This window comes from Equus quagga, chromosome 6 (assembly GCF_021613505.1).
Source record: "Equus quagga isolate Etosha38 chromosome 6, UCLA_HA_Equagga_1.0, whole genome shotgun sequence".
In the NCBI taxonomy this organism is placed as follows: domain Eukaryota; kingdom Metazoa; phylum Chordata; class Mammalia; order Perissodactyla; family Equidae; genus Equus; species Equus quagga.
In genome coordinates this window covers 81,126,713-81,151,543 of record NC_060272.1, presented here as the reverse complement: position 1 = coordinate 81,151,543, position 24,831 = coordinate 81,126,713, and the positions used below count along the sequence as shown (strand labels likewise).

Genomic DNA, 24,831 nt, shown 5'->3' with positions numbered 1-24,831 from the left:
CGGAGGGTCCCCAGTCCCCCAGGGGCCGAGCCCGCGGCCGGTGCAACGGGCAGCGCAGCTCGGGCTGCCTGACCCTGACGGACCCGGGGTGGGGGCGGGGTAGGAGGCGGGGGTAAGGAGGGAGCGGACGCGGCTGAGAGCGGAGGGCGGGCGGCGGGGGGAGTGGAATGGAAACGCCGGGGGCGTGGCCTGCGCCTGACGGACAGCCTCTCGGACCACCCCCTCCAGGGGGGTCCTGAAGGAGGGCAGAGATAGCCAATGGACGTGCCCGAGGCGCCCCGGCCCGCCCTCCCCTCCAGCCAATGGGGGCGCGGAGGGCGGGGCCTCGCCGGGCTCGGCAGCGCCGCCGCCGCCTCCGCCGCCGCCTCCTCACCAGCGCTAAACCCGGGACTGGACCGAGCGGAGTTGTGCGTGTTGCCGAAGGGGGGTGGGCCGGGGGAGGGGAGGTTCGTTCCGCGGAGCCGCAGCCAGAACCGGGTGAGGCTTAGCCCCGCTGTCTTTCCAGTCCGGGTCCGCCGATAGTGGGGGTGGCTGGGCGCAGCGCAGCCTCCGGAGGAGGAGGCGGAGGCGGGGGCGACTGGGGAGGCGGAGATGGGTGAGGGCAGCCTCCGGAGCCTCCCACCGACCCGGGATTAATCCCCCGCGGCGCGCTGCCGTCGCCGCTGCCGCGTCGGGGCCTCGGGGGCTGCGCCGGGCTCCGCTCATGTCAGAGGCGCCTTCGCGTGCGGCCCGAAGGGCTGCGGGAGCGAGGGCGAGGCCGGGCGGGCTGGGTGAGGCGGCGCCGGGGGCGGGGGTCGCCGGGGCGGGGGCCGCGGGGCCGGGGCGGCGGGAGGTCGCGGGGCATTTTTCCTTTCTTCGCGGCGGGGGCAGGGTGGGGGAGGGGTGCCTCAGTTCGCCCTCCCGCTGCCGGGCTGCGCTCCCGCCCGTCCGCCGCGGCCCGAGGGCCCCAAGTTTTTCGGGGCGAGGGTGCTGCCTGGCGCCCGCGGGGCCCCCGTCGCTGCTCCCCTGCCCGGCGCTGCGCTGCGCGGCTCTCCTCCTCACGTATTGTTTGGCTGGGTCTCTAATGGCGGACGGGGAGGCAGCGCTGCCGGTCGCCGACCGCGGGGGGGGCAAGTCTCGGGCTCGGGGCAACTGCTTGGGGCAAACGGGGGTGGTTTCAGCGCAGCGGGGACGGGAGCCGCCCCTTACCTCCAGTTTGGCGCCCGGAGTGTCGGGGCTGACGCTGGGTGGGCCAATTTAGGAGGGAAGACCGTCCTCGCTGGCGTCGAGGCAGCGTTTGCCTTCCCCGGCTCCCCTCCCGGGGGCAGGCTCGCTGCCCTCCTCCTCCTCCCTGTAGATTTTGCCTCTCACGTGGTTTTTGGTCCCAAATATTTATTTTACGCCGTTTTGCCCCACTTTACGTAGGAGGGAGTTGTTGGTCGCGTGCTGGAGAGTGATAATAGAAGGGCCGAACCTGCTTGACCTTTTCTTCCCTTCTCCGCCTCCTCCTGGTGGAAAAGGCTTGATTCTCCCACCTGGTTAGATGTTCTTGATCCATTTTCCGTTTTTCCTCTTACCCCAGGACCAGGAATCGCCTTCAACCCTATCTGGTGCATCTTTGGCAGAAAGTGAGAAGGAAACACTCCCATTGTGAGTCCTTTGCCTCTGATTTGTTGCTCTTAGAGGACGTTGTCAGGTTGTAGGGGTTCTGCCTCGGGACTTGTCTGTCCTCGTTGTTTTTAGGGGGAGGAGCTTTCGCTTGGGTGGCAGCTGCCCCCGGGGCGAAGCCTGGGTAATGACTGGTGAGGCAGCTGGGAGTGGGCGCTGCTGTTTCCACCGCTGCAGACATCTCTCCTGCTGCTGCAATACCAACCTCAGCAACCAGACGACGGGCTCCTGCAGCTGCTCACGTTACCCGGGAGGAGGGGTGGTGTGAAGGAGGGCATATTTCTGGTGCCCTCTAGAGTTCCAAAGTGGGAATTGAAGTTATTTCGTTTTAAATACTATGCATGCATGCAGCCATCTTTTAACACTTTTTCTTCCTTTACAATGGATAATTGATCGAAGGGCTTGGAAAAATAGAAAGAACCACTAACTTTTTGTTTGTGTTGATTTAAAACACAGATTTTAACTCTCAGGGTTTATTAGTTGATAGATCTCTTTCATATTTTGCTCAGAAAAGAGCATGAAGTCCACTCGTAGTACTCTTTGTTCACCAAGTAGTATGCCGATCAGACCAGTGCACTGCTCTAGTTACTTTCTTATGTCCCCCGTCTTCTGTGCTGAGTAGTCTTCAATGAGTCATTCTTGAATATGTTAACTGAGAATTATCATTTAATGCTTGTAATTTGTTGATTTTAAGGCTGTCTTGTGGAGTGCTGGATGATAAGAGAAACGACCAGTCAAAATGTCTGTCAATTGAAATTAGTTACAAAATATCAGTGAAGTTAGCACTCTGGATACGTTATATCTCTTGAGCCCATTGACAGTTGATAGCTAACTTACAGATCTCTGTCAGAGGTAAGTCATAAGTGTAGCAGCTTATGCTTAAATATTAAGTCCTAAATGGGACCAAGGACAATTGATGATGAATATTTCCTGAATACTGATGTGAAGGACGATGAGAGGATGGCAGCTCAAATGCACACCATTCTAGGCATAGTGCAGGACACTTCCATAAATTATTTCCTTTAGTCTCAGAAAGTCGCCTGCAGGGTAATAAAAATAGCATGTATTGAGTCCTTATTGTATGCCACCACAAATCTAAGCCAAGTTTTAAAAAAAAGTTTATTATGGAAACTTTCACATTTATGAGTGAGAGTAATATACTGAATTTCTGTGTACCTATCATTTACATTCTGTAATTACTAACACATGTCCAAACTAATTTTTAACGTATAATCTTTTAAATCTCATGAAACCCCAGTGATGTAGCTACTGTTTTTACTCTTAATTTGTAGAGGAGGTAACAGGGGCACAGGTAGAAAACCAGGTAGTAGTAGTTGTTAAAGAAAGGATTTGAACTTCAGCAGTTTGATTACAAACAAGTTTCTGTCCTGGTTTAAAGTACATAATATGCTTGTTTTACAAATTTGGAAACTGAAATGGTGAAAAAAATCCAAGGTTAAAATCTTCTCAGCCTGTGTTCTTTTCGTAAAGAACAGTGTGTAAACAAGTAGAAAATGCTTGAATCTTGCTAAGTACCTTTTTTTCTTTTTCTTTTCGGTGAGGAAGATTAGCCCTGAGCTAACGTTTGTTGTCAATCTTCCTCTTTTTGCTGATGAAGATTAGATGTGAGCTAACATTGGTGCCCATCTTCCTCTATTTTGTATATGAGATGACTCCACAGCATGGCTTGACCAGTGGTACGTAGGTCTGAGCCAGGGATCTGAACCTGTGAACCCCAGGCTGCCGAAGCAGAGCATGTGAACTTAACTGTTATGCCACCAGGCTGGCCCCTAACTAAGTACCTTTTTAAAAAATAATAGAACCATGGTTATCAACTAGATTATTTTACTGTCTTATTTTAAAACTAACAGGGTCTATTTCAATCAGAAATAATGAATTCTCTTTTTTCAGTGTGTCTTTGTACAATTTAGAGTCTAATTGTTTCCTAAATACTGTAACTTGAATGAATATAACTTCTCTAATGAGTTTAAAGCTCTTGGCAGACATTAGATCATTCAGATATAATGGCTCAAGGAGCAGATCTTTCAGATAGATGGGCAATGCTTATTTTATCATCACATATTTTCACAAAAGAGTTAGCATTTTCAGATTTTTTTCTTTATTCTTAGTTGTGTTGTTCGTAGGGAGAGTGTTAATTGGTTATGTTTAGTAGACATTTGGAGATGAGAACGTAAAAATGTATAATCAGGACTTTTCTGTAATGTCAGCACATGTATACTAAGGAAAGCCATGGTTCTTTCAAATTATACCAAATGTTAAATAACGATTTAACTCAGAATTTAAAAATTCCTTTTCTTAAAAACATCAACTAATGGTGCTTTAATGTGCCAGACAGTAAGTTGAAGATAACCTGACAATTTTTAATTGACCTTGACTAAATAAGTTTTTTATTATACTTAGATTTATTGGGCACTTAATGTGAGTTAGGTGCTTTTAGATGTAGTACTTAGTTCATATTTTGACAGTCAAAAATACTTTGCATATTTATGGCACCTTCTTTAGGTGCATCCTTAATAGTATGTGTTCCCCACTCCTCCCACCTGTCCTTTTAAAGAGTTGGGGGAAAGATACAGGGTGGTCCCTACTTCTCCGTGTTCTACTTTTATATAATTTCATGGGCTGGACTTTTGTACCTCACGTGGTAAGACAATTCTGAATCACTCAGATATCACACGGATGCTGAACATAAATGTTTCAGACTTTTGTGTGGATATGGAATTTGATATACCATCTTTGTACAGCAGTGTTCGTATTCTTAAAGTTTTATTGTATTTTGCCCTTGTTTGAGTTACAAAAGTGTATAAACTTAGTGCATTTGAGACAAAGCGAACCTTTAATCAGATGCTGTGGTATTACTGTATTGGAAAGAATATGTGCGAAATGTTGGAGCTCTATCTTTGTTGTTAAAAGGTGTGATATAATTAGAAATTTTCTATTTTTTGCCTTTCTAGGCACTGATATCTGTCTGTGCCCTTTTAGTAATATTCATAACATATGTATTATATGGAATAACACTTATTATAAGAAGATTGTGGCATATGCAACTTGGGTGTGTTTTTTTAGGGAACGCAAGGTGAACCCAAACGCAGGTGTCTCCTCCCATTGGATTCTCTAACAGTATTTTATGTAGGGTACTTTAACTTTGGAAACAAGTAGATGGAGACATTGCTTTGACTCCATGTATTTTCCATTTTTTGATTTCAGTTGGTTAATTTTCTTCTCTTCCTGTCAGTGCGTAGAATTGGGATTTTAGACTTTTGAAACAGTCAAATCTAAAAGTTCTTATGCACAATTCCAGTATGTAAGACCTATAAAGTTGTCAGTGAGAAAAATTGCTGTTGGATAAATCTGTAATTTTGAACTGTGGGGCTCTGGGTAACAATTATAGTTTATTTTTATTTTTTATTTTGGTTGTATACCAGCAAGAAAATTCTGTTTTACACAGTTGGAGTTGCAAATTTTTATATCTGCAAGCTGTTTTTTAAAGAAGTCACTTTGTAATCTGGTTTATGTTATTACAGTAGAGATGGGAGGAGAATTAAGAACGCCAACACCAAACACTTACTTGGTAACAAGATAAATTGGTCATCTTAAAGTGTGTTAAAATTTGGATTACAACACATTTGAGTGTATCTTTTGTTTTATTGCATATTTTAAAATATATTAATTTTTTGGATCAAGTTACACACAACACTGAAGCACTTTGGAACTGCAGGATAAATTTTTGTAAACCATTGAAAAGTCTATTTTAGAGTTAAAAAATGATGTGTAGAGAGGTTTGCAAAATCACTTGATCACGTGACTAGTTTGGGATTTGTTCTTAGTTCTAATTTTATTTTTACTTCATAGCAGTCCATTGAAAATTAGAAGTAATAAAATTTAAGAAGAGTTCATGGTCTTTAATTTAAAAGAAGGATATGAATGTTGGGGTTTTATTTTTATCGATTTGGTCAGTCTTGTGATTATTAATGTTTACTATTTCAAGAATGATTTAAGAGTAAACTTTGGATATTAGGATAAATAGGTAATGAATAGTTAATAGTTCTGGTTTAAAAAAACTTTTGCATATTTAATTCAATATTACATATTATTGTTTTGTTTATCCTTCTTGAAGAGTTACCAAATTATCATTAAAGCATTTCATCCATTCTCTTTAATATCAGTAGGCTGCTAAGGATCAGGTTTCTCTTACTTCTCCAGAGGGTTTTAGATTTTTTTCCTCTCTAACTGTTCCTAGTGAGTTTGAAGGTCAGATTTGTTTTTGTGAATTTAAAGTTCAAAGGTTAAAAAAAAATACACCTAAAAGTAATACAATGCTATGTATCAGTTATATCTGAATTAAAAAAAGGCTTTAAAGTATTTTATCCTTAAATGATTAAATTTTTAGTATGATTCTGATGTTAAAAGTTAATGTTAAATTGTAATTTTAAGATAAATTTGCTAGGAATAGAGTTAATTGTTGCAACCTTGTGTTAAACAATTTGGGAAAGATCTGTTATAATTCTTACAGTAAACTTATTTCTTTCTAACTATATATTTAGATTGGATAGGAAAAAATGGCAATTTTAAGTAAAATCATAATGCGCAGTTAGGGGTTTCAGACAGAAGAAAGTTTATAAAATGTGACACAATGAGGCAGATTCTTCAGTCTTTTTTACTTTATGGCAATGCCATGTGTGTATTATTTTTGCAGTAGTCACCTAGATACCTTGTCTGGATTTATTATTGTAAGAATTTGGGACTTAAATTATGGTTTTGTAACTTAAAAACATTAAAGGAACTTTTTCTTGTAATACTGGAGCAGTTATAATTATTCATTTCAAAGAGGCATGTCTTTTGCCTGGGAAGAGTGATGTTTCTTGAACTATTGAGCTGGACCAGACTGAGAATAAATAGAAATCATTTATTTAGCAAATTATGTGTTATATCATGTACTGTATATCAAGTAGTCATAAAAGATGTGTTCATTAATAGTTGGCTAGCAGTTTCTTTGGCTCTATGCTTGGAAGAGCGTTTCATCTAGACTTCTAATGCTACGCTACAGGACCCTAATCTGGAATTTGTAAAGTTTGGTTAGGCCCAGTGACTATAAAATTAGTGATTTGTGTTTCTAGTTCTATAGAACTAAAGAAATGTTAGAGTGGAAGTGAAAATTTAGTAAGTGAAATTTTTACTTTATCCTTTTGTGTTAGATTTATACTTGTATTTTTTTCAAAGCTTGTCATGTTTTATTTTAATTATTTTAATTTATTTTAATTATTTCTGGCCCTAACATGATATCTAAATTCTTATGTTCATGGTTCTGTGTGTGTTTGTGAAGTAATGAAAAATTTGCCCTTGTTTCAATTAGTTATATAAAATCATTACTATAAAATTAAACTAGTTTTAGCTTTACAACTTTCATTACTGTGAATATTGTCTCACTTTCTATTTTTATTTTTGTTTGTTTTAATATTGTATCATCCTGTTTCTTAATCAAATGTTTTGACTCCTGCCTAGGAAGTCGTTCCATTATATATCTCCAAACAGTTTTACATTGCTCATCAAAGAGAAGCTTCTGTTTAAGTTAGTCTTTGTCTTCTAGGACACAGACTTCTGATTTCTGTTATTCCTTGTTCTCTTCATTTGTATATCACGTTTTCCATCCTTGACGTCCTTACGCAGCTGTTTTCGTCCTGCCTTCTTCCTGGACTTGTGTTCATTTGTCTTTCCCTTTCCTAATTCCTTTTGCATTTTTTAAATATACCACACAGTGTCTGTAATAGCATCCGGTGTTCTAATTTTGCTATACTCAACACGTGGCTTATCCAAATTTTAGTAAACTTAAATTTGGTGAGATCATGGAATGTGGGTACAGTTCTAGTGGTATGTTGGGACCTCACATGGAAAGGGAACTAGTGGGACTTAATTTTTCAGTTTTTCTGTCTAAAAAATCCATTTTTGTCACTTGAGTGTTGCTAGGGGATTTGCGTCGTGACATGCATTTGGAGTGAGACAGTTTGGGGTTCAAATCTGCCTTGCTCACGAATGAACTTTCAGGGTGATGCAAGTGTTCTAAAAGCAGATTGTAGTGATGAATGAATAACTATATAAATTTACTAAAAATTATCAAACTTCTTTTTTAAATAATCATATGTAAATTGTACCTCAGTAAAACTGAAAAGTCAATTTTGCTGTACCATCTACCAGTTTGTGATCTCTGGTTAGTTCTTTTACCTCTCAGCCTTAGTTTACTTATTTGACAAATGAGTGTAGTGATGCCTGCTTTCCTGAGATTGCTACAAGATAAGGATTAAAAATATTGTTTGCTATGTGACTGGTCAGTAGTAGGTGTTCAATTTGTAGCAGCTCCGATTTTTGATCTGTACGTATGGACCAGACATCATGAATTTGTTGCCGCCACTGATACAGTAAACTCACTGAATGCTCATCTGATAGTAGAGAGGAGGATTTATATCTTCCTCTTCATTGACTTTCCTCTGCTGACTCCTTCATTAGTGTATTGTTATTTAGTATGCTATAACACTCTATCCTCCAGCATCTCTGCACCTTTTTCAAACTTCCAAACTTGTTCCTTTTCTCATTCTTTCCAAAACAAATTCACTGATTTGCGCTCTGAACACTGTACCAGATATGCTCTTTTGAGGTCATTAGTGACTTAATTGCCAAATCTTTAAGTTCCTTTTTTCTCTTAATTCTGTAACATTTGAAATTTATTATTATGTTCCTTGAAACTCTGTGACTTTTGGGACTTCGAACTTAACATGGTGTTATACTTCTGACCATCTCCGTCCCTTCCCCTCATTAGACTGTTGCATGTTGAGACCTTTAAGTGCCCTTATTTCCTAAGGTACTCAGCTCTCTCCTGTTTTGTTTTGTCCTTTGACCTTAGTCTATTGTATTAGAAAATAGGGAATTATATTTATAAGACACTTTCATCCTGTTCCTTACTCCAGTCTACAGCCAGATTAGTTTTTCCTAATGCCCAGTCTGATCACATCCCTCACTTTGCAGAAACTTGAGAGATTCTTGTTAGCATGTGAAACAAAGTGCAAACTAAGTGTGGACTTTAAACCCTTGAAAAGAAATCAATTAGCAAATGTTATATGTGATCTTTAGGTAGCTTCTCAGTGTTCAGTTTGGGGAGATAGTCATGTAAGTGAATAAATATAAACAATGAAGCATAATAGGCAATATATAGAAATGAATAGTTGTATGCATATCAGAAAGGATGATTTTTTTTTTTTGAGGAAGATTCATCCTGAGCTAACATCTGTTGCTAATCTTCCTCTTTTTGCTGAGGAAGATTTTCCCTGAGCTAACATCTGTTGCCAGTCTTTCTTTTTTTTGTATGTGAGCCACTGCCAGCATGGCCACTGACAGATGGTGTAGGTCCGTGCCTGGGAACTGAACCTGGACCGCCGAAGCGGAGTATACTGAACTTAACCACTCAGCTACCGGGGCTAGCCCCAGAAAGGACAATTTTTAAAAGAATATTTTGGTTATAAAAATAAAATATGCCCTTAAAATCTTTTAAGTAGTAAAGAAATATGTGACCTAGAAAATGAAAGTTCCTCCATAATCCCATTTCTTTTGAAGCTGGTGTTTACATTTTTAAAGATAGTCTTAGGATTTTTTCCCGTTCATCACACTAATATCTTGCATATACACTATTACTATCAACAATTGACATTTTCGACACAAGTCTGACATTGTTAAAATCCCTTCCCTGTCCTGATGGTGCAAAAGTTTTGACTGGTTAATGTTTGAATTCTAGTGGTCAGTGTGTTAGAACAGTCTCAGTTCTATATGATTGAGGGATAATGTGGTATAGTGAAAGGTATGTGGACTTTAAGTACGATCTCTGGTTTTGCCGCCTAAGAGCTATATGCCATAGGAAAGCTACCTGATTACACACAATAGAAAAGTCATCTGAGAAATGGGATGATGATAATATTTTTAGGCTATCTGTTAGACATTTTAACATAGTTGTGATGAGTGGTACCAAGTGTGTCTTATATAAATGGTTATAGTTGTTATTGTTATATTAGATATGTCATGAAATTCAGAGACAAAAAAAGCCAAACTCAAATTATGAAGGGGTTGAATAAAGGGAAAAATAAAACAAGAGTTACTGAGTGCCTTTGCTACAGAGCTTTAAATATTTACTAGATAGTTTAAAAAACAAAACTACATTGAATTATAAATGATATGATTGTCTATTTACTTTCTAAATTTGTCAAGGGAGAAAAAACAGATTTTTTTTGTTATACTCCATATTCTTTTTATATTCCTTTTATTTTTAAGAGCCGTCAGTGAACATCTGAAGAATATATCTCTGGGAAAGAATGCTGGTAAAAATTGTTTTGAGTTTTGAGTCTTATGAAATGGAGGCAATAGGTTTTTATTTAGAAATGACCTGTATTGGAGAAATAAATTCTTAGTACTTAAAGTCTAGCCTTTTTGAATCTGTGGTCTCATTTGCTTATTGATACAAGTATTGTTGCTTCTTTAGGTTAGATGAGGTCTTAATCATGGAACCTTTGAACTTACGTAAAGAAGGTAATATTATTCTTAAAGCCCTCTACTCCATCATATTTAAACATGGGAAAATTTGGTATCAAAAACAGGGAAAATAGCGAAATATTATTAAACAAATCAAAAATAGGGAAAATTTGGTATCAAAACCAGTCATTATACTAGGTCATATATTTGGAATACCAAGTATCATAAGAATAAATGAATGTTTCCAAGTTAACGTATGTGGTTGAAGATTACTTGTGTTATACGTTTTAAACTATGTTTGGAGAAGGAAGTGTGGGTTTATTTAGCTTCTTTGGTTAAGAGGAAGAAAGGGATAGGGTATGATAACCTTTAATTAGGGACTGCGATCAGGCCATGTTACTAATTATGTAGATTGAGTATAGAAGTAATAAAAAATCATGACCAAAGACATAAGGCAGAGATTTTTTTCTTGTTTCATCTTTTGAGGAAATTATCCTAATTTCCTGTTTTTTTTTTTTTTTAAAGATTTTATTTTTTCCTTTTTCTCCCCAAAGCCCCCCGGTACATAGTTGTGTATTCTTCGTTGTGGGTCCTTCTAGTTGTGGCATGTGGGACGCTGCCTCAGCGTGGTTTGATGAGCAGTGCCATGTCTGCGCCCAGGATTCGAACTAACGAAACACTGGGCCGCCTGCAGCGCAGCGTGCGAACTTAACCACTCGGCCACGGGGCCAGCCCCCTAATTTCCTGTTTTACAATGGGGAAACTGAGGCTCAAGGTGAAGTGATTGTCCTTTGGCACACAAGAAGGGAGGTGAGGGGTAGAGCTAGAATGCCATTGGAGGTGACAGTATGGGAGAGAGAAGCAAAAAACACCCCAGAAAAGTTATTTCTTCTGTCTCTTTACTAGAGAAAAATACTCATTCAGTAAGTATTGGCTAGACACTATGTTAAGTTGAGAGGATACAGTGATAGGAAATAACATATCATTGCCCTCCTGGAACATACAGTCTAATGGAGGATACAGATTACAAGTAAACATAATTACAAATTAGATAAGTGCAGCTGAGGAAATATGTATGATGACGGCAGAATATAACAAGGAAGGCTAATTTAGACCAGGGATGGGTTAGTGAAGTGTTTGATAGGGAAGGATCTTGAGGGAGTGATGTTTAAGCTGAGATTGGAAAGAAATTCGGAAAAGAACCCTTCAGGTAGAGGAAGAGTATGCACAAAGGACCCCTGAGACCCTTCCATGAAGTAAAAGAAGACTTAGTTTAGCAGAAGCTTAATGAGCAAGGTGAGGAAGAGTAGTGCTGAAATTGAGCCTAGTGTGTAGGCAGGAATCCAGTTAGGCAAGAATCTTACAGGGCAGGGGAGAATCTTAGGTTTTCTCTTAGGTGCGCTGGAAAACCATGTGAGAAGTGACTGGTGTTGTCTGATTTAATTTTTAAATAGAGTTTTAGATACTCTGAGGAATAAAGTAGGTAATGTCCGTAATCTAGCAGAAAAATGATGGTGGATTTCTAGGGCTAGACAGGTGTCAGAAGAGGGGGATAAAAGTGGACAGTTTCAAGATTTATTTTGGAAGGAGGATAGGACTTGGGGATGGTGTGTTTGTAGGTGAAGAAAGGAGAAGAAATTAAGAGTGACCTCCAGATTTCTGGTACGAGTAGCCAGCCATATAACTTCCCCAAATGCCAAAGACTGGAGGAGGTGCAGAGCAAGATAAATATGAAAGAGCAAGTTAAATAACTAGATGTAGGGAGGAGGTAGTGTGGGGTTTGAAACATCTTGATTGAGATAAATTAAGGAGTCCAAGGTATTGACGTATTACTTAAAATCATGGGAGTGGATGAGATCCCCAAAGAAAGTTAAAATTGCTTGAAAGTACCTTGCAGTTAAATTTTGGTCCTATGGGAAAGGAGAGATTATTCCTTATCTTTAGAAATTCTGTGCCTTGGTGATAACCTGAATGAATTAACTGATTTATTCATTTATTTATTAAATCAAAGGAGATTTTTGTCTAGACTCTATCATAATCCTTGATTGGATTTTTAAATGATTCCTATCAACTTCTAAAGCCAGAGTAGCATTGTTTGAGATATCTGATAAGGACATGTTAAATAATCTGTGTCATCTATCATTGGTCCCCTGGTTCCTTTCCTCACGTCCCCAGAGATGAGTAGTAGTATCAGTTTAGTATATATCACTCCAGATTCTATTCTGTGCATATACTAACATGTATTCATAAGAATTATAGTAATTTTGTGTGTGCATTTTAAAAACGTGTAGTACGCGTATCTTTCTGCAACTTGCTTATTTCACTTAGTGGTATGTCTTAGATATCTTTCTGAATTAGTACATAAAGATCTCTCCTTTTAACTGTTATGTGATATTTCGTGTCATGGATTTAACAGTTTATACATTCTATTGATCGATATTTAGTCTATTTGCAATTTTTTGTTAGAGGTAATGCTGCATGGAATATTTGTGTAGTATCATTGGGTTCATGTATGTTTTCTTTAGGGGGGAGATTGTGAGAATAGGAATTTCAGAGTCAGAGTATATGCGTATTAAATATTTTAATAGATACTGCCAAATTGCCTTCCATTGGACCACTATATTGACTGCATTTCCATTAGTTTCTCCACATTCTCGCGAACATTGGAAATTATCAAATAGTTAAATTTTTGTCATTTGAATTTGTGTTCTTTCTAAAGTATGGATATCAATTCATTGTTATATCTGTTATAAATATATATGTATGTATATATCTTTTCATTTTGCATAGTTTTGCACCTTATTTATGGTATTTCTTTGCTTTGTAAACATTTTACAACATAATGGGAAAAATCCATTTCACTATTGCAGGAAATGGAGATAAGTAAAACAAATATGCAATATATTTATGACGGAAATTGTAAAATGATACCATAGGACGTACAAGAAAACCAGAAGGGAAAGATAGACATATGTCTGCAAAAGGAGACTTCAATAATGTGAAAATGTTAGTTTTTTGTCTCCAAATCTCTAAATTCATTGAAACCCTAATCAAATCCCAGTGTATGGTACCAAATTTAAAAGGTACAAAAGGGTAAATATTGAGAAGATTCTTTTCTCTTCCCCCGACCCATCCACACAGTTCTCTTCCCTAGTAGCAAAACACTGTTGTTGTGTTCTTATTTACCTAGAGATATTCTGTGCATGAGTGTGTGTATGTGTTTATCCATTGTACTGTACCTTGTTTGCACTTAATTTTTATGAGAGGTTGGTCCATATTAGTACATAAGTAGGTTTAGAGCTGCCTTATTTCCAGGACTGCATAGTATTTCATTGCTTGTCTTTATCGTCATTCATTTTATCAGTTGTCTGTTGAGAGACATTGTGAGTGTTTCAATCTTTTAACTTTACAATGAATATCCTTCTACATTTCGTTCTTAAAAAGATGACATAATATATCTGTAGGAAGGATGCCTAGAAGTAGAATTGGTCGAAGAAATATTTTTTTCAGTTGCCCTTCATAGAAGTTGTACTAATTTACACAGATTTACAGTATGAGACTTATTACATAGTTAAACCTTTTGATCTTAGTCAGTGTAGTGAGAAAATTGGTGGCCCTTTAGAGTTTAAATTTGCAGTTTTCTTAAACATTTCATAGATTTAAGAGCCGTTTGTATTTCCTTTTCTTGTGAGCTGTGTTCATTTTTTTTTGCCCGTTATTCTCTTTGGTTGTTGATTTATCTCATTGATTGTAGGACTGCTTTGTCTTCCTTTTTTTAGAATATGAGTTGCAAATATTTTCTTCTTAGTTAATCATTGTATTTGTGGTATTATTTTCCCTCATAGAGATGTCTTCTATTTTTTTTCTTTAAAAAAAATTCTGGTAAAATATACTAACATAAAATTTACCATTTTTACATATACAGTTCAATGGCATTAAGTGTATTCACAGATGTTTTGCAAAAATAATCACTATCCATTTACGGAACTTTTATATCATCCCAAACATAAACTCTATATTTCATTAAACAATAAGCCCAGTACCCCTTCCTCCCAGCTCCTGGTGGCCTCTTTTCTACCTTCCATCTCTCTGAATTCACCTATTCTCAGTACCTGATATAAGTAGAACCATAAAATATTTGCCTCTTCATGTCTGGATTATTTCACTTGGCATAGTGTTTTCAGGATTCATCTATGTTGTGGCATGTATCAGAATTTCTTTCCTTTTTAGGGCTGAATAACATTCCATTGTGTGTGTATACCTGCATTTTGTTTATCCATTCATTTGTTGATGGAACCTTGGGCTCTTTCCACCTTTTGGCAATTGTGAATAATGCCATGAACACTGGTGCACAAATACTCACTTGAGTCCCTGATTTCAGTTCTTTTGGGTATATACCTAGAAGTGAAATTGACTGATGATATGTTAATTCTATGTGTAACTTTTTGGTTTTTGTTTTTTCTGGTGAGGAAGATTTGCTCTGAGCTAACATCCATTGCCAATCTTCCTCTTTTTTTGCTTGAGGTAGATTTGCCCTGAGCTCACATCTGTGCCCGTCCTCCTCTATTTTGTATGTACGTCACCGCCACAGCGTGGCTTGATGAGTGATGTAGGCCCACGCCTGGGATCTGATCACAGGAACCTGGGCCACCATAGTGGAGTGTGCCAGACTTAACCGCTATGCCATGGGGTTGGCCCCTTAATTCTATGTATAACTTTTTGAGCTACCCGCAATCTGTTTTCCGCAGTGGCTACACCATTTTACATTCTGACCAGCAATGCAGAAGTGTTCTAATTTTTGTACATCCTTGCCAGCATTTATTTTCCTTTTTAAAAAAATGATATCTATCCTAGTGCTGTGAAACAGTGTGTCATTTTTTCCTTATTTTTTATTTTCAATTGTGGTAAAAAAAAACATAACATAAAATTTACCATCTTGGGGCCAGCCCGGTGGCATACTGGTTAAGTTTGCGTGCTCTGCTTTGTGGCCCAGGGGTCACAGATTTGGAGCCTGGGCATGGACTTACACATTGCTCATCAAGCCATGCTGTGGCAGCATCCCACATATAAAATAGAGGGAGAGTGGCACAGATGTTAGTTCAGCAACAATCTTCTTCAAGCAAAAAGAGGAAGATTGCCACAGATGTTAGCTCAGGGCCAGTCTTCCTCACACACACACACAAAACTTACCATCTTAACCATTTTTAAGTGTCTAGCTCAGTAGTATTTAAGTATATTCACATTGTCATGCAACAGATATCCAGAACTTTTTCATCTTGAAACACCAAAACTCTATACCCATTAAACAACAATTCCTCGTTTCCTCCTCCTCAGCCCCTGGTAACCACCATCCTATTTTCTGTTTATATGTATTTGACTTATTTAGGTACCTCATATAAATGTGATCATATAATGTTTGTCTTTTTTCACTTAACATAAGGTCATCAAGGTTCATCCATGTTGTAGCTATGTAACTGGACTTTATTTCTTTTTAAGGTTGAATAATACTTCATTGTACGAACTGCGTTTTGTTTATCTGTTAATCTGCCCGTAGACATTTTGGTTGCTTCTACTTGGCTCTTGTGAACGGTGCTGCTGTGAACATAAACGTGCAAATATCTCTTTGGATCCTGCTTTCAGTTCTTTTGGATATATACCCAGAAGTGGGATTGTGGGATCATATATTCAAATTTTAACTTTTTGAGTAACGTCTATACTGTTTTCTATAGCTACTGTACCTTTTTGCATTCCTATGAACAGTGCACAGGGGATCCAGTTTCCTCAGCTAACTAACCAACCAATCAGTTTTGCCTCAGCAACACTCCTTGCTTTGTGTGTGTTTGTTTTGACAGTAGCCATCCCTAAGGGATGTGAGATGGTATTTCCTCCTCTTGATTTGATACCATTTCCCTAGTGACTAGTAATGTTGAATATCTTGTCCTGTGCTTTTTGCTTATTTGTATATCTTCTTTGGGGTTGGGGAAGTATCTGTATAAGTCCTTGGACTATTTTTTAATTGTTTTGTTTGTTTTTTTTGTTGTTGAGTTGTAAGAATTCTTTATATATTCTGGATATTAATCCTGTATCAGATACATGATTTGCTAATATTTTCTCAAATTCTGTGTGTTGTCTTTTCATTCTCTTGATGGTGTACTTTGCACAAAAGTTTAAAATTTTTTTTCAGCTTTACCAGTGAGTTTTATAATTCCGTATGTTTTCCTCTTACTAATTAGTGTCCTTTTGTTTCAGCTTGAGGAACTCCCTTTAACATTTCTTGTAAGATTGAACTAGTGGTGATGAACTCCTTCAGCTTTCATCTGTCTGGAAAACTCTTTATCTCCTTTGATTCTGAAGGAAAATTTTACTGGATATAGTATTCTCCATTGGCAGTATTTTTCTATCAGCACACAAGTTTTTAATTTTGATGAAGTTTAATTTATCTGTTTTTTCTTTTATTGCCTCTGCTTTGGATGTCATATCCAAGAAATTGTTGCCAAAGCCAGTGCCATGAAGCTTTTCCTCTATGTTTTCTTCTAAGAGTTTTATAGTTTTAGCTCTTAAATATAGAGCTTTGATCCATTTTAATTTTTGTATATGGTGTAAGGTAAGGTCCTGTTGCATTCTTATGTTGAAATGATTGTTCTTAACTCATTGAGTGGTTTTAGCACTCTTGTCAAATCATTTGACCAAGTATTTGAGGGTTTCTGGGCTTTCTCTTCTGTGCTATTGGTCTGTGTATCTGTCTTTGTGCCAGTACCATGCTATTTTGATTTATTGTAGCTTTGTGGTCAGTTTTGAAATCAAGATTGTGAGACCCTTTCAGCTTTGTTTGTTTTCAACATTCTTGTCCCTTGAGATTCCATATAAATTTTATGATGAGTTTTTCTCTCTGCAAAAAACATCTTTTGGGTTTTTCTAGGGATTGCATTGAATCTGTGGATTGCTTTGGGGTGGTATTGTCATCTTAATTAATCTTCCAATCGATGAACATAGGGAATCTTTCCATTTATTTATTTGTTTATTTTTGGTAAGAAAGATTGACCCTGAGCTAACATCAGTGCCCATCTTCCTCTACTTTGTATGTAGGACGCCACCACAACATGGCTTTATAAGTGGTGTGTAGGTCTGCACCCAGGATTTGAACCTGCGAACCCTGGGCAGAGGAAGTGGAGTGTGTGAACTTAACCACTATGCCACCAGGGCGGCCCCCATCTTTCTATTTATTTATGTCTTTAATTTCTTTCAGCATTGTTTTGTAGTTTTCATTGTACAAGTCCTTCAAACTCCTTGGTAAAATTTATTTCTATGTATTTTATTTAATATTATTGTAAATGAAGTTTTCTTTTTTTTTTAATATATCAACTTTTTTTTTTATTCTCCTCCCACAGCCCCCTAGTGCATGTTGTATATTCTAGTTGTGAGTGTCTCTGGTTGTGCTATGTGGGATGTTGCCTCAACATTGCCCAATGAGTGGTGCCATGTCTGTGCCCAGGATCTGAACTGGCGAAACTCCGAGCCGCTGAAGTGCAGCACGCGAACTCAACCACTTGGCCACATGGCTGACCTGAAGTTTTCTTAATTTCCTTTTTGGATTGTTCACTGTTAGTGTATAGAAATTCACTTGATCTTTTGTGTTGATTTTGTATTCTGTTTGTATTTGTTGATTTGTATTTCCTTTTTATATTTGGATGCCTTTTATATTCTTTTTCTTGCCTAATTGCTCTGGGCAGGACTTCAGTACTATGTTGAGTTAAAATGATGAAAGTGGACATCTGTGCATTGTTCCTAATCTTAGAAGAAAGCATTCCATCTTCCACCATTGAGTATGACAGCTGTGGGTTTTTCCAAAAATGGCCTTTATCATGTTGCAGAAGTTTTCTTCTCTTCTTTGTTTGTTGGTTTTATCATAAAAGTATGTTGTGTTTTGTCAGTTTTTCTCCCTCAATTGAGATGATCGTGTGGTGGTGGTGGTTTTTTTTTCCCTTCAGTCTATTAATGTGGTATATTACTTTGGTTTTCTTATGTTGAGCTACCTGTCCATTCTGGGATAAATCCCACTTGGTCGTGATATGTATATATATATATATATAGTATATAATCTTTTTAAATGCTGCTGAATTTGACTTGCTGCTGTTTTGCTGAGGATTTTTACATCTCTGTTCATGAGGAATATTGGCCTATAGTTTTCTTGTAAGTCTTTGTTTGGATTTTTGAATCAGGTTAGTAATGCTGGCCTCATAGAATGAGTTAAGAAGTATTCCCTCTTCTTCAGTGTTTTGGAAAAATTTGAGAAGGAATGGTGTTAATTTTAAATCTTTAAATGTTTGGTAGAATTTACCAGCAAAACTGTGTGTTCCTGGGCATTTCTTTGTTGGGAGATTTTTGATGACTGATTTAATCTCCTTGCTTCCTGTAGTTCTATTAAGATTTTGTATTTCTCCTTGAGTCTGTGTTGGTAGTTTGTGTATATCTAGGAATTTGTCTTTTATCTCAATTATCCTGTTGACATACAGTTGTATTCTCTTATAATTCTATTTCTGTAAAATAGGTCATGGTGTCCTATTTTCATTTCTGATTTTAATTGAGACTTTTTTTTTAGTCTAGCTAAAGATTTGTTAATTTGTTTCAAAGAACTATCTTTTTGTTTTGTTGATTTTTCTTTATTGTTTTTCTGTTTTGTATTTTGTTTATCTGTGCACTAATCTTTATTATTTCATTCCTTCTAGGTTTGGATTTAGTTTGCTCTTCCCTTTTAGGCTTCTTAAGGTGTAAAGTTTGTTTATTGATTTGAGATTTTTAAAAAACATTTTTAAAGATTTTATTTTCTCCTTTTTTCTCCCCAAAGCCCCCCGCTACATAGTTGTGTGTTTTTAGTTGTGGGTCCTTCTCGTTGTGGCATGTGGCATGCTGCCTCAGCATGGCCTGACGAGCGGTGCCATGTCCATGCCCAGGATCTGAACCGGTGAAACCCTGGGCCGCCGAAGCAGAGCACGTGAACTTAACCAACTTAACCACTCAGCCTCCTTCCTTTGTGTTTCCTTTGTGTTTAATTTTTTTTTTTTGGAGAAAGATTAGCCCTGAGCTAACTGCTCCCAGTCCTCCTCTTTTTGCTGAGGAAGACTGGCCCTGAGCTAACATCCGTGCCCATCTTCCTCTACTTTATATGTGGGACGTCTACCACAGCATGGCATGCCAAGTGGTGCCATGTCTGCACCCGGGACCTGAACCAGTGAACCCTGGGCCGCCGAAGCAGAACGTGCGCACTTAACTGCCGCGCCACCGGGCTGGCCCCTGATTAATTTTTTTGTAGTACCATTTTCATTCCCTTTTTTCCTTTCCTATATGGTTGAAAGTTATTTTCTTAATAATTACCTTGAGGATTAAAATCACCATCTTAAACTTAGAACAACTTAGTTTCAACAATATACAAACACTCTACCCTTGTACATCTCTGTCCTCCCTTTTATATTACTGTTGTCTCAGATTACATCTTTATATATATATGTGTAGTTACTAACATGGATAATTATTTTTTATGCATTTGCCTTTAAGTCATAGGGAAAAAAGTAGTGTAAATGAAAAGTAGGTTAATACTTGCTTTCTGTTGATTTATGTAGTTCACTTCACTTGTGTTCTTTATTTCTTTTGCCTTCAATTTACTCTAGTGTGTTTTTACTTTTGCCTGAAGGACTCCCTTTAGCATTTCATTTGGGTAGGTCTGCAGGTAATGAGCTCCCTCTGCTTTTTTTTTAATCTAGAAATGTCTTCATTTCTCATTAATTTTGGAGGAATTTTTGGTAGATATAGAATTCTTGGTTGACAGCGTTTTTTTGTTCACCACTTTAAATATGTCATTCTACTAGCTTCTGGCTTCTGTGGTTTCTGATGAGAAGTAAGCTGATAATATAAATAATGTTATTGAGGATCCCTTGCATATGATGAATCACTTTTCTCTTGCTTTCAAACTTCTCTCCTCATCTTTGGGGTCCACAGTTTGATTATTACATGTCTTGGTGTGGATATCTTTGAGCTTATAAGGCTTGGAGTTTGTTGAGCTTCTTGGATGTATATATTCATCACATTTGGAAAGTTTTCGGCTATTATTTCTTTAAATGTTTTTCCTGTCCCTTTCTGTTTTTATGATACATATATTGATATGCTTGGTGGTGTTTCACAGATCCCTCAGACTGTTCATTTTTCTTCATTCTTTTTTTTCTGCTCCTCAGATTGGGTAATTTCAGTTATTCTGTCCTTTAGTTAATGGTTCTTGTGCCTACTCAAATCTGCTGTTGATCTCTTCTTTTTCTTTTTTAAAGATTGGCACCCGAGCTAACAACTGTTGCCAATCTTTTTTTTTTTTTCTTCTTTCTCTCCCCAAATCCCCCCAGTACATAGTTGTATATTTTAGTTGTGGGTCCTTCTAGTTGTGGCATGTGGGACGCCACCTCAACATGGTCTGACAAGCGGTGCCATGTCTGCACCCAGGATCTGAACCAGCAAAACCCTGGGCCACCAAAGCGGAATGTGTGAACTTAACCACTTGGCCACAATCTCTTCTAATGAATTTTTCATTGCTTCTGATATATTTTTCATCTCCAGAATTTCTGCTTCGTTACTTCTTATGATTTGTTTATTCATGTTCTCATTCATGCATTGTCTCATTTCCTTTAGTTCTTTGTTCATGCTTTCCTTGAGCTCACTGAGCATATTAAAGATAGTTGATTTAATGTCTTTGTCTAGTTATTCCAGTATTTGGGATTCCTCAGGAATTGTTTCACTCAGATTCTTTTATTTCTGTAAATTGGGCCTACTTTTCTGTTTCTTTGTATGTTTTATAACATTCTGAGTTAATTCTTGATAACTTCATTGATTGCTCATTTTTAGTTGTTGAGGTATACTGCTGTTCATTTTTGACTTTTTCTAAGCTGTTTTTTTTTTTGCAAAGTGTCTGCTCTTGTTGTTTGTGGTTGTTGAAGTTTCTACTCTGTTATCCCTGTGGTGAGCTAGTGATCTGACAAAAATTTCCTTAAATGTCTGGATGAAAAAAGAAAAAGAATGAAATAAAGAGTTGTGTTGCATTAAATCTGAGAGATGCTGCCAGAAAATCTGCTGCTTCCCAGAACGTTGAAATCACGAGGAGCATTTGCTCCAGACCGCTCCAAACACACTGTCCCAAATTTGTTAGAATTTCCTCCCTGCCAGTCCTGTGTCCAGCCAAACCCTCCAGGAATGCAGGAAGTTGTCCCCATAGCCAGACTGGGGTGAGGAATGGAAGATGGTCATTGGTTCTTGCATGCTGCTAATGAGTAACGTCTTTGTCAAGCACTCCCCTGGTTGTTGTAAGTGTCCAGTCAGTTTTTAGAGATCCAATGTAGTTCGTTCCAATACTCCTTGCAGTTCAATGGCTACTTGAGTGGAGGGACCCATACCTAGAGCTTCCTCCTCCACTATTTTGCGTGGCATCGGTCTTCATCTATTTTTTATGTCTTGCTTAAGACCTGTTGTCTTATTCCTCTGTAAATTGTTGTGTTGATCAAGATACTTCCCACCTCATGATAAGTGAATGTTAACTGCAAATTTAACTTCGTTTGTAATCCAGTCATTTCAGAAGTGTGTTTACTATGGGTTCAGAGTTTGCCTTTTTGAGGTCTGCTAAATGAGTTACAATGAATCCATGTTCATTTGCTCTCCCTCTTCCAAAATTTTGGTGCTATTGAATTCTCCCTATCCTTGTGGGGTTTTTTTCTTTTAAATCTCCTTTTTGAGTTGGCCTTTGGATGGAAGTAAGTTTTATATCTGTCTCTAATTGGCCATCTAATTAATTTCTGCATATTGGTTTTATATCCAGCATTTGACTAAATTATCTCAGTGTAGTAGTATTTCAGATAAATATTTGGGGTCTTTGAAGTAAAGACTAATGTAATTTGCATATAATGATAATTTGCCGCCTTTCAAATTTTTATCTCTTGATTTCTTTTTCATATACTATCATGCGCTTCTTAACAATGGGAATATGTTCTGAGAAATGCATCTTTAGGTGATTTCCTCATTGTGTCCTACTACACACCTGGGTTGTGTGGTACTAATCTTACAGGACTGCCATTGTATATGTGGTCCATTGTTGACTGAAACGTTATGTGGTTTGTGACTGATGGTGTTGGCTGGTACTTCCAGAACAGTGCTATATGTGGTAATAATAAAGAATATCCTTATCTTATTTTTTTACTTTAATGGTAATGCTTTTAATATTTCTTGTTAAGTTTGATGATATCTTTTGTTTTGATATTTTATATAAGTCCATTTATTCCTATTTTATTAAGAATTTTTATTCTTAAAATTTTAAATGTGTCATACTGACTGAGAACTATTCTAAGTGCGATGAACACATATTGGCTAATACCCTTTGCTGTAGAGGGGAGTTTACCTTAGCTTTCTTTGTAACTCTCATGGTACCTAGAAAGCTCCTAGATAGGCTTATCAGTGAGAAAATGATGAATGTTTTTTTGAATCACTTTGAAATGCTTTCTTTGTGATCTTGTTTTCTTTGAAAATTCATAAGCTTTTCTCAGCAAATACTGATACTTTCTTGTTATGAATGTCAACAACATTTATACTTTACCTACCACCTTTGTTTTGTCCATGAGAACATCAAGTATTGTGTTAATTGATTCTTACTGAATCAAAATAAAGACCAAATAAAACTGTGAAAGCACTTTATAATTTATGATGATCGTCTTAGTCTGTTTGGGCTGGTGGTATAATAAGAATACCGTAGACAACAGACATTGATTTCTCACTGTTCTGCAGGCTGGGAAGTCCCAGATCAAGGCTCTGGCAGATTTGGTGTCTGGTGAGGGCCTGCTTCCTGGTTCATAGACGGACTGCCATTTTCTTGCGGTGTCCTCATGTGGTGGAATGGGGAAGGGAGCTCTCTGGGGTTTCTTTTTATTAAGAGGGCACTAATCCCATTCATGAGGGCTCCATGTGCTTGACCTAATCACCCCACAAAGCCCCTGCCTCCCAGTACCATTTGCATTGGAGGTTAGGATTTCAACATATGAATTTTAGAGGGACACAAACATTTGGTCTGTAGGGATGGTAAAGTGTCACAAAGGAGCTTAAAAATTAATTAGAAATTTACCAAAATTTTGGGGTACAGGTAAAAATTACCTGGTAATTGTTTGAGTTAACAGTGTGCTAATTTTCACATCCAGTTGTCTCTTTGAATTCTAAGAAAAACCTGGGAACTATTTTTATACCATTTACTCTAGAGAAGTGAAGTTATATACCTAGTGTTAAAATAGCTAATTAGAATTGACTTGATGTAGAAAAGTGGCAGAATGGAATATGCTTTGTTTGGATAATGTGAAAGTGCACAACTTTTAATTGGATTGTGTTTTCTTTATGGGACTAAATAAGTGTTTGGTGGTTGAAACATATTCTCAATAACATGGAGAAGTGACCAAATTTATTTACCGTGTAGGATTTGAAAATAACTTATAGTTGAGTAGTTATTCTGTTCTGAGAAGTGAATTACTGCAGAGAACTATATGTGTGGTAATGTAAGTCGTATTTTGTGCTCCACTGTTTTCTTCTAAGAAGAATGAATTGACACCTAGCAGCCACAAGAGGGTACAGTGAAGACAATTCTAGCTTTTCTGTCCCGGAAATTGTTGTGTTTTGCTTTAGGTACACTAAAACATAGAAAGGGTCCAGAGAACTCATGCATTAAAAGCCTATACATTTCTTGGGGCCACCCCGTGCCCAAGTGGTTAAGTTCGTGCGCTCCGCTTTGGCGGCCCAGGGTTTTGCCGGTTTGGATCCTGGGCGTGGACGTGGCACTGCTCATCGGGTCCTGTTGAGGTGATGTCCCACGTAGCACAGCTGGAGGGACTCACAACTAGAATATACAACCTTGTACTGGGGGGCTTTGGGGAGAAGAAAAAAAAAAGCCTATGCGTTTCAAACATCAGTAGGTTTATGCCTCATTCTTCTCAAAATTGTTTTGTTGATGAGGATAATTCCTACTTTGTGGCAAATGAATCTTAACTACAAGTTCAACTTCATTTGTTTTTTAAATCCCTGTTAGCCTGGCACTTTGGGCTTGATATCTCTTCCGTTTGAAACTTGTGTGTTTTGAATATGAATTTGATTATTGTTGTTTTGAGTGGCTGCAGTCTTTTTTTCTTTTTAATTAATCGGAGCTGTGCTATATTATTTTATGGTTCAGTATTTAATTACATATTACTTAGTAGTTAATGAATATTCAAATCCTGACCTCTACCACTTCCTGCCTGCGGTCTTGGGCAGCTTACTTTTTTTTTTAAAAAAAAGATTTTATTTTTCCTTTTTTCTCCCAAAGACCCCCGGTACATAGTTGTGTATTTTCAGCTGTGGGTCCTTCTAGTTGTGGTATGTGGGATGCCGCCTCAGCATGGCTTGATGAGTGGTGCCATGTCTGTGCCCAGGATTTGAACTGGTGAAACCCTGGGCCGCTGGAGCAGAGCGCAGGAACTCAACTACTCTGCCACGGGACCGCACCGCCGGCGCCCCCCCCCCCGCGAGCTTACTTTTGAGGATTGGTGGTTTTTTTTTTTTTTTTTTTTTTGAGGAAGATTAGCCCTGAGCTAACTGCTGGCAATCCTCCTCTTTTTGTTG

The 24,831-nt window shown here is 38.2% G+C and overlaps 1 protein-coding gene across 2 annotated transcripts in view; it reads left to right on the top strand.

Annotated features, from left to right (window-relative positions):
* Positions 1 to 221: 221 nt before the first annotated feature.
* Positions 222 to 24,831, top strand: part of ZMYM2 (zinc finger MYM-type containing 2) — a 93,447-nt gene continuing 68,837 nt past the window's right edge. For both annotated transcript variants that reach the window (XM_046663796.1, XM_046663795.1), the window contains exons 1-2: positions 222 to 477; positions 1,562 to 1,629. In XM_046663796.1, the coding sequence (XP_046519752.1) occupies positions 259 to 477; positions 1,562 to 1,629 (287 nt within the window). In that variant the 5' untranslated portion in view covers positions 222 to 258. The remainder of the gene's footprint in view (positions 478 to 1,561; positions 1,630 to 24,831) is intronic.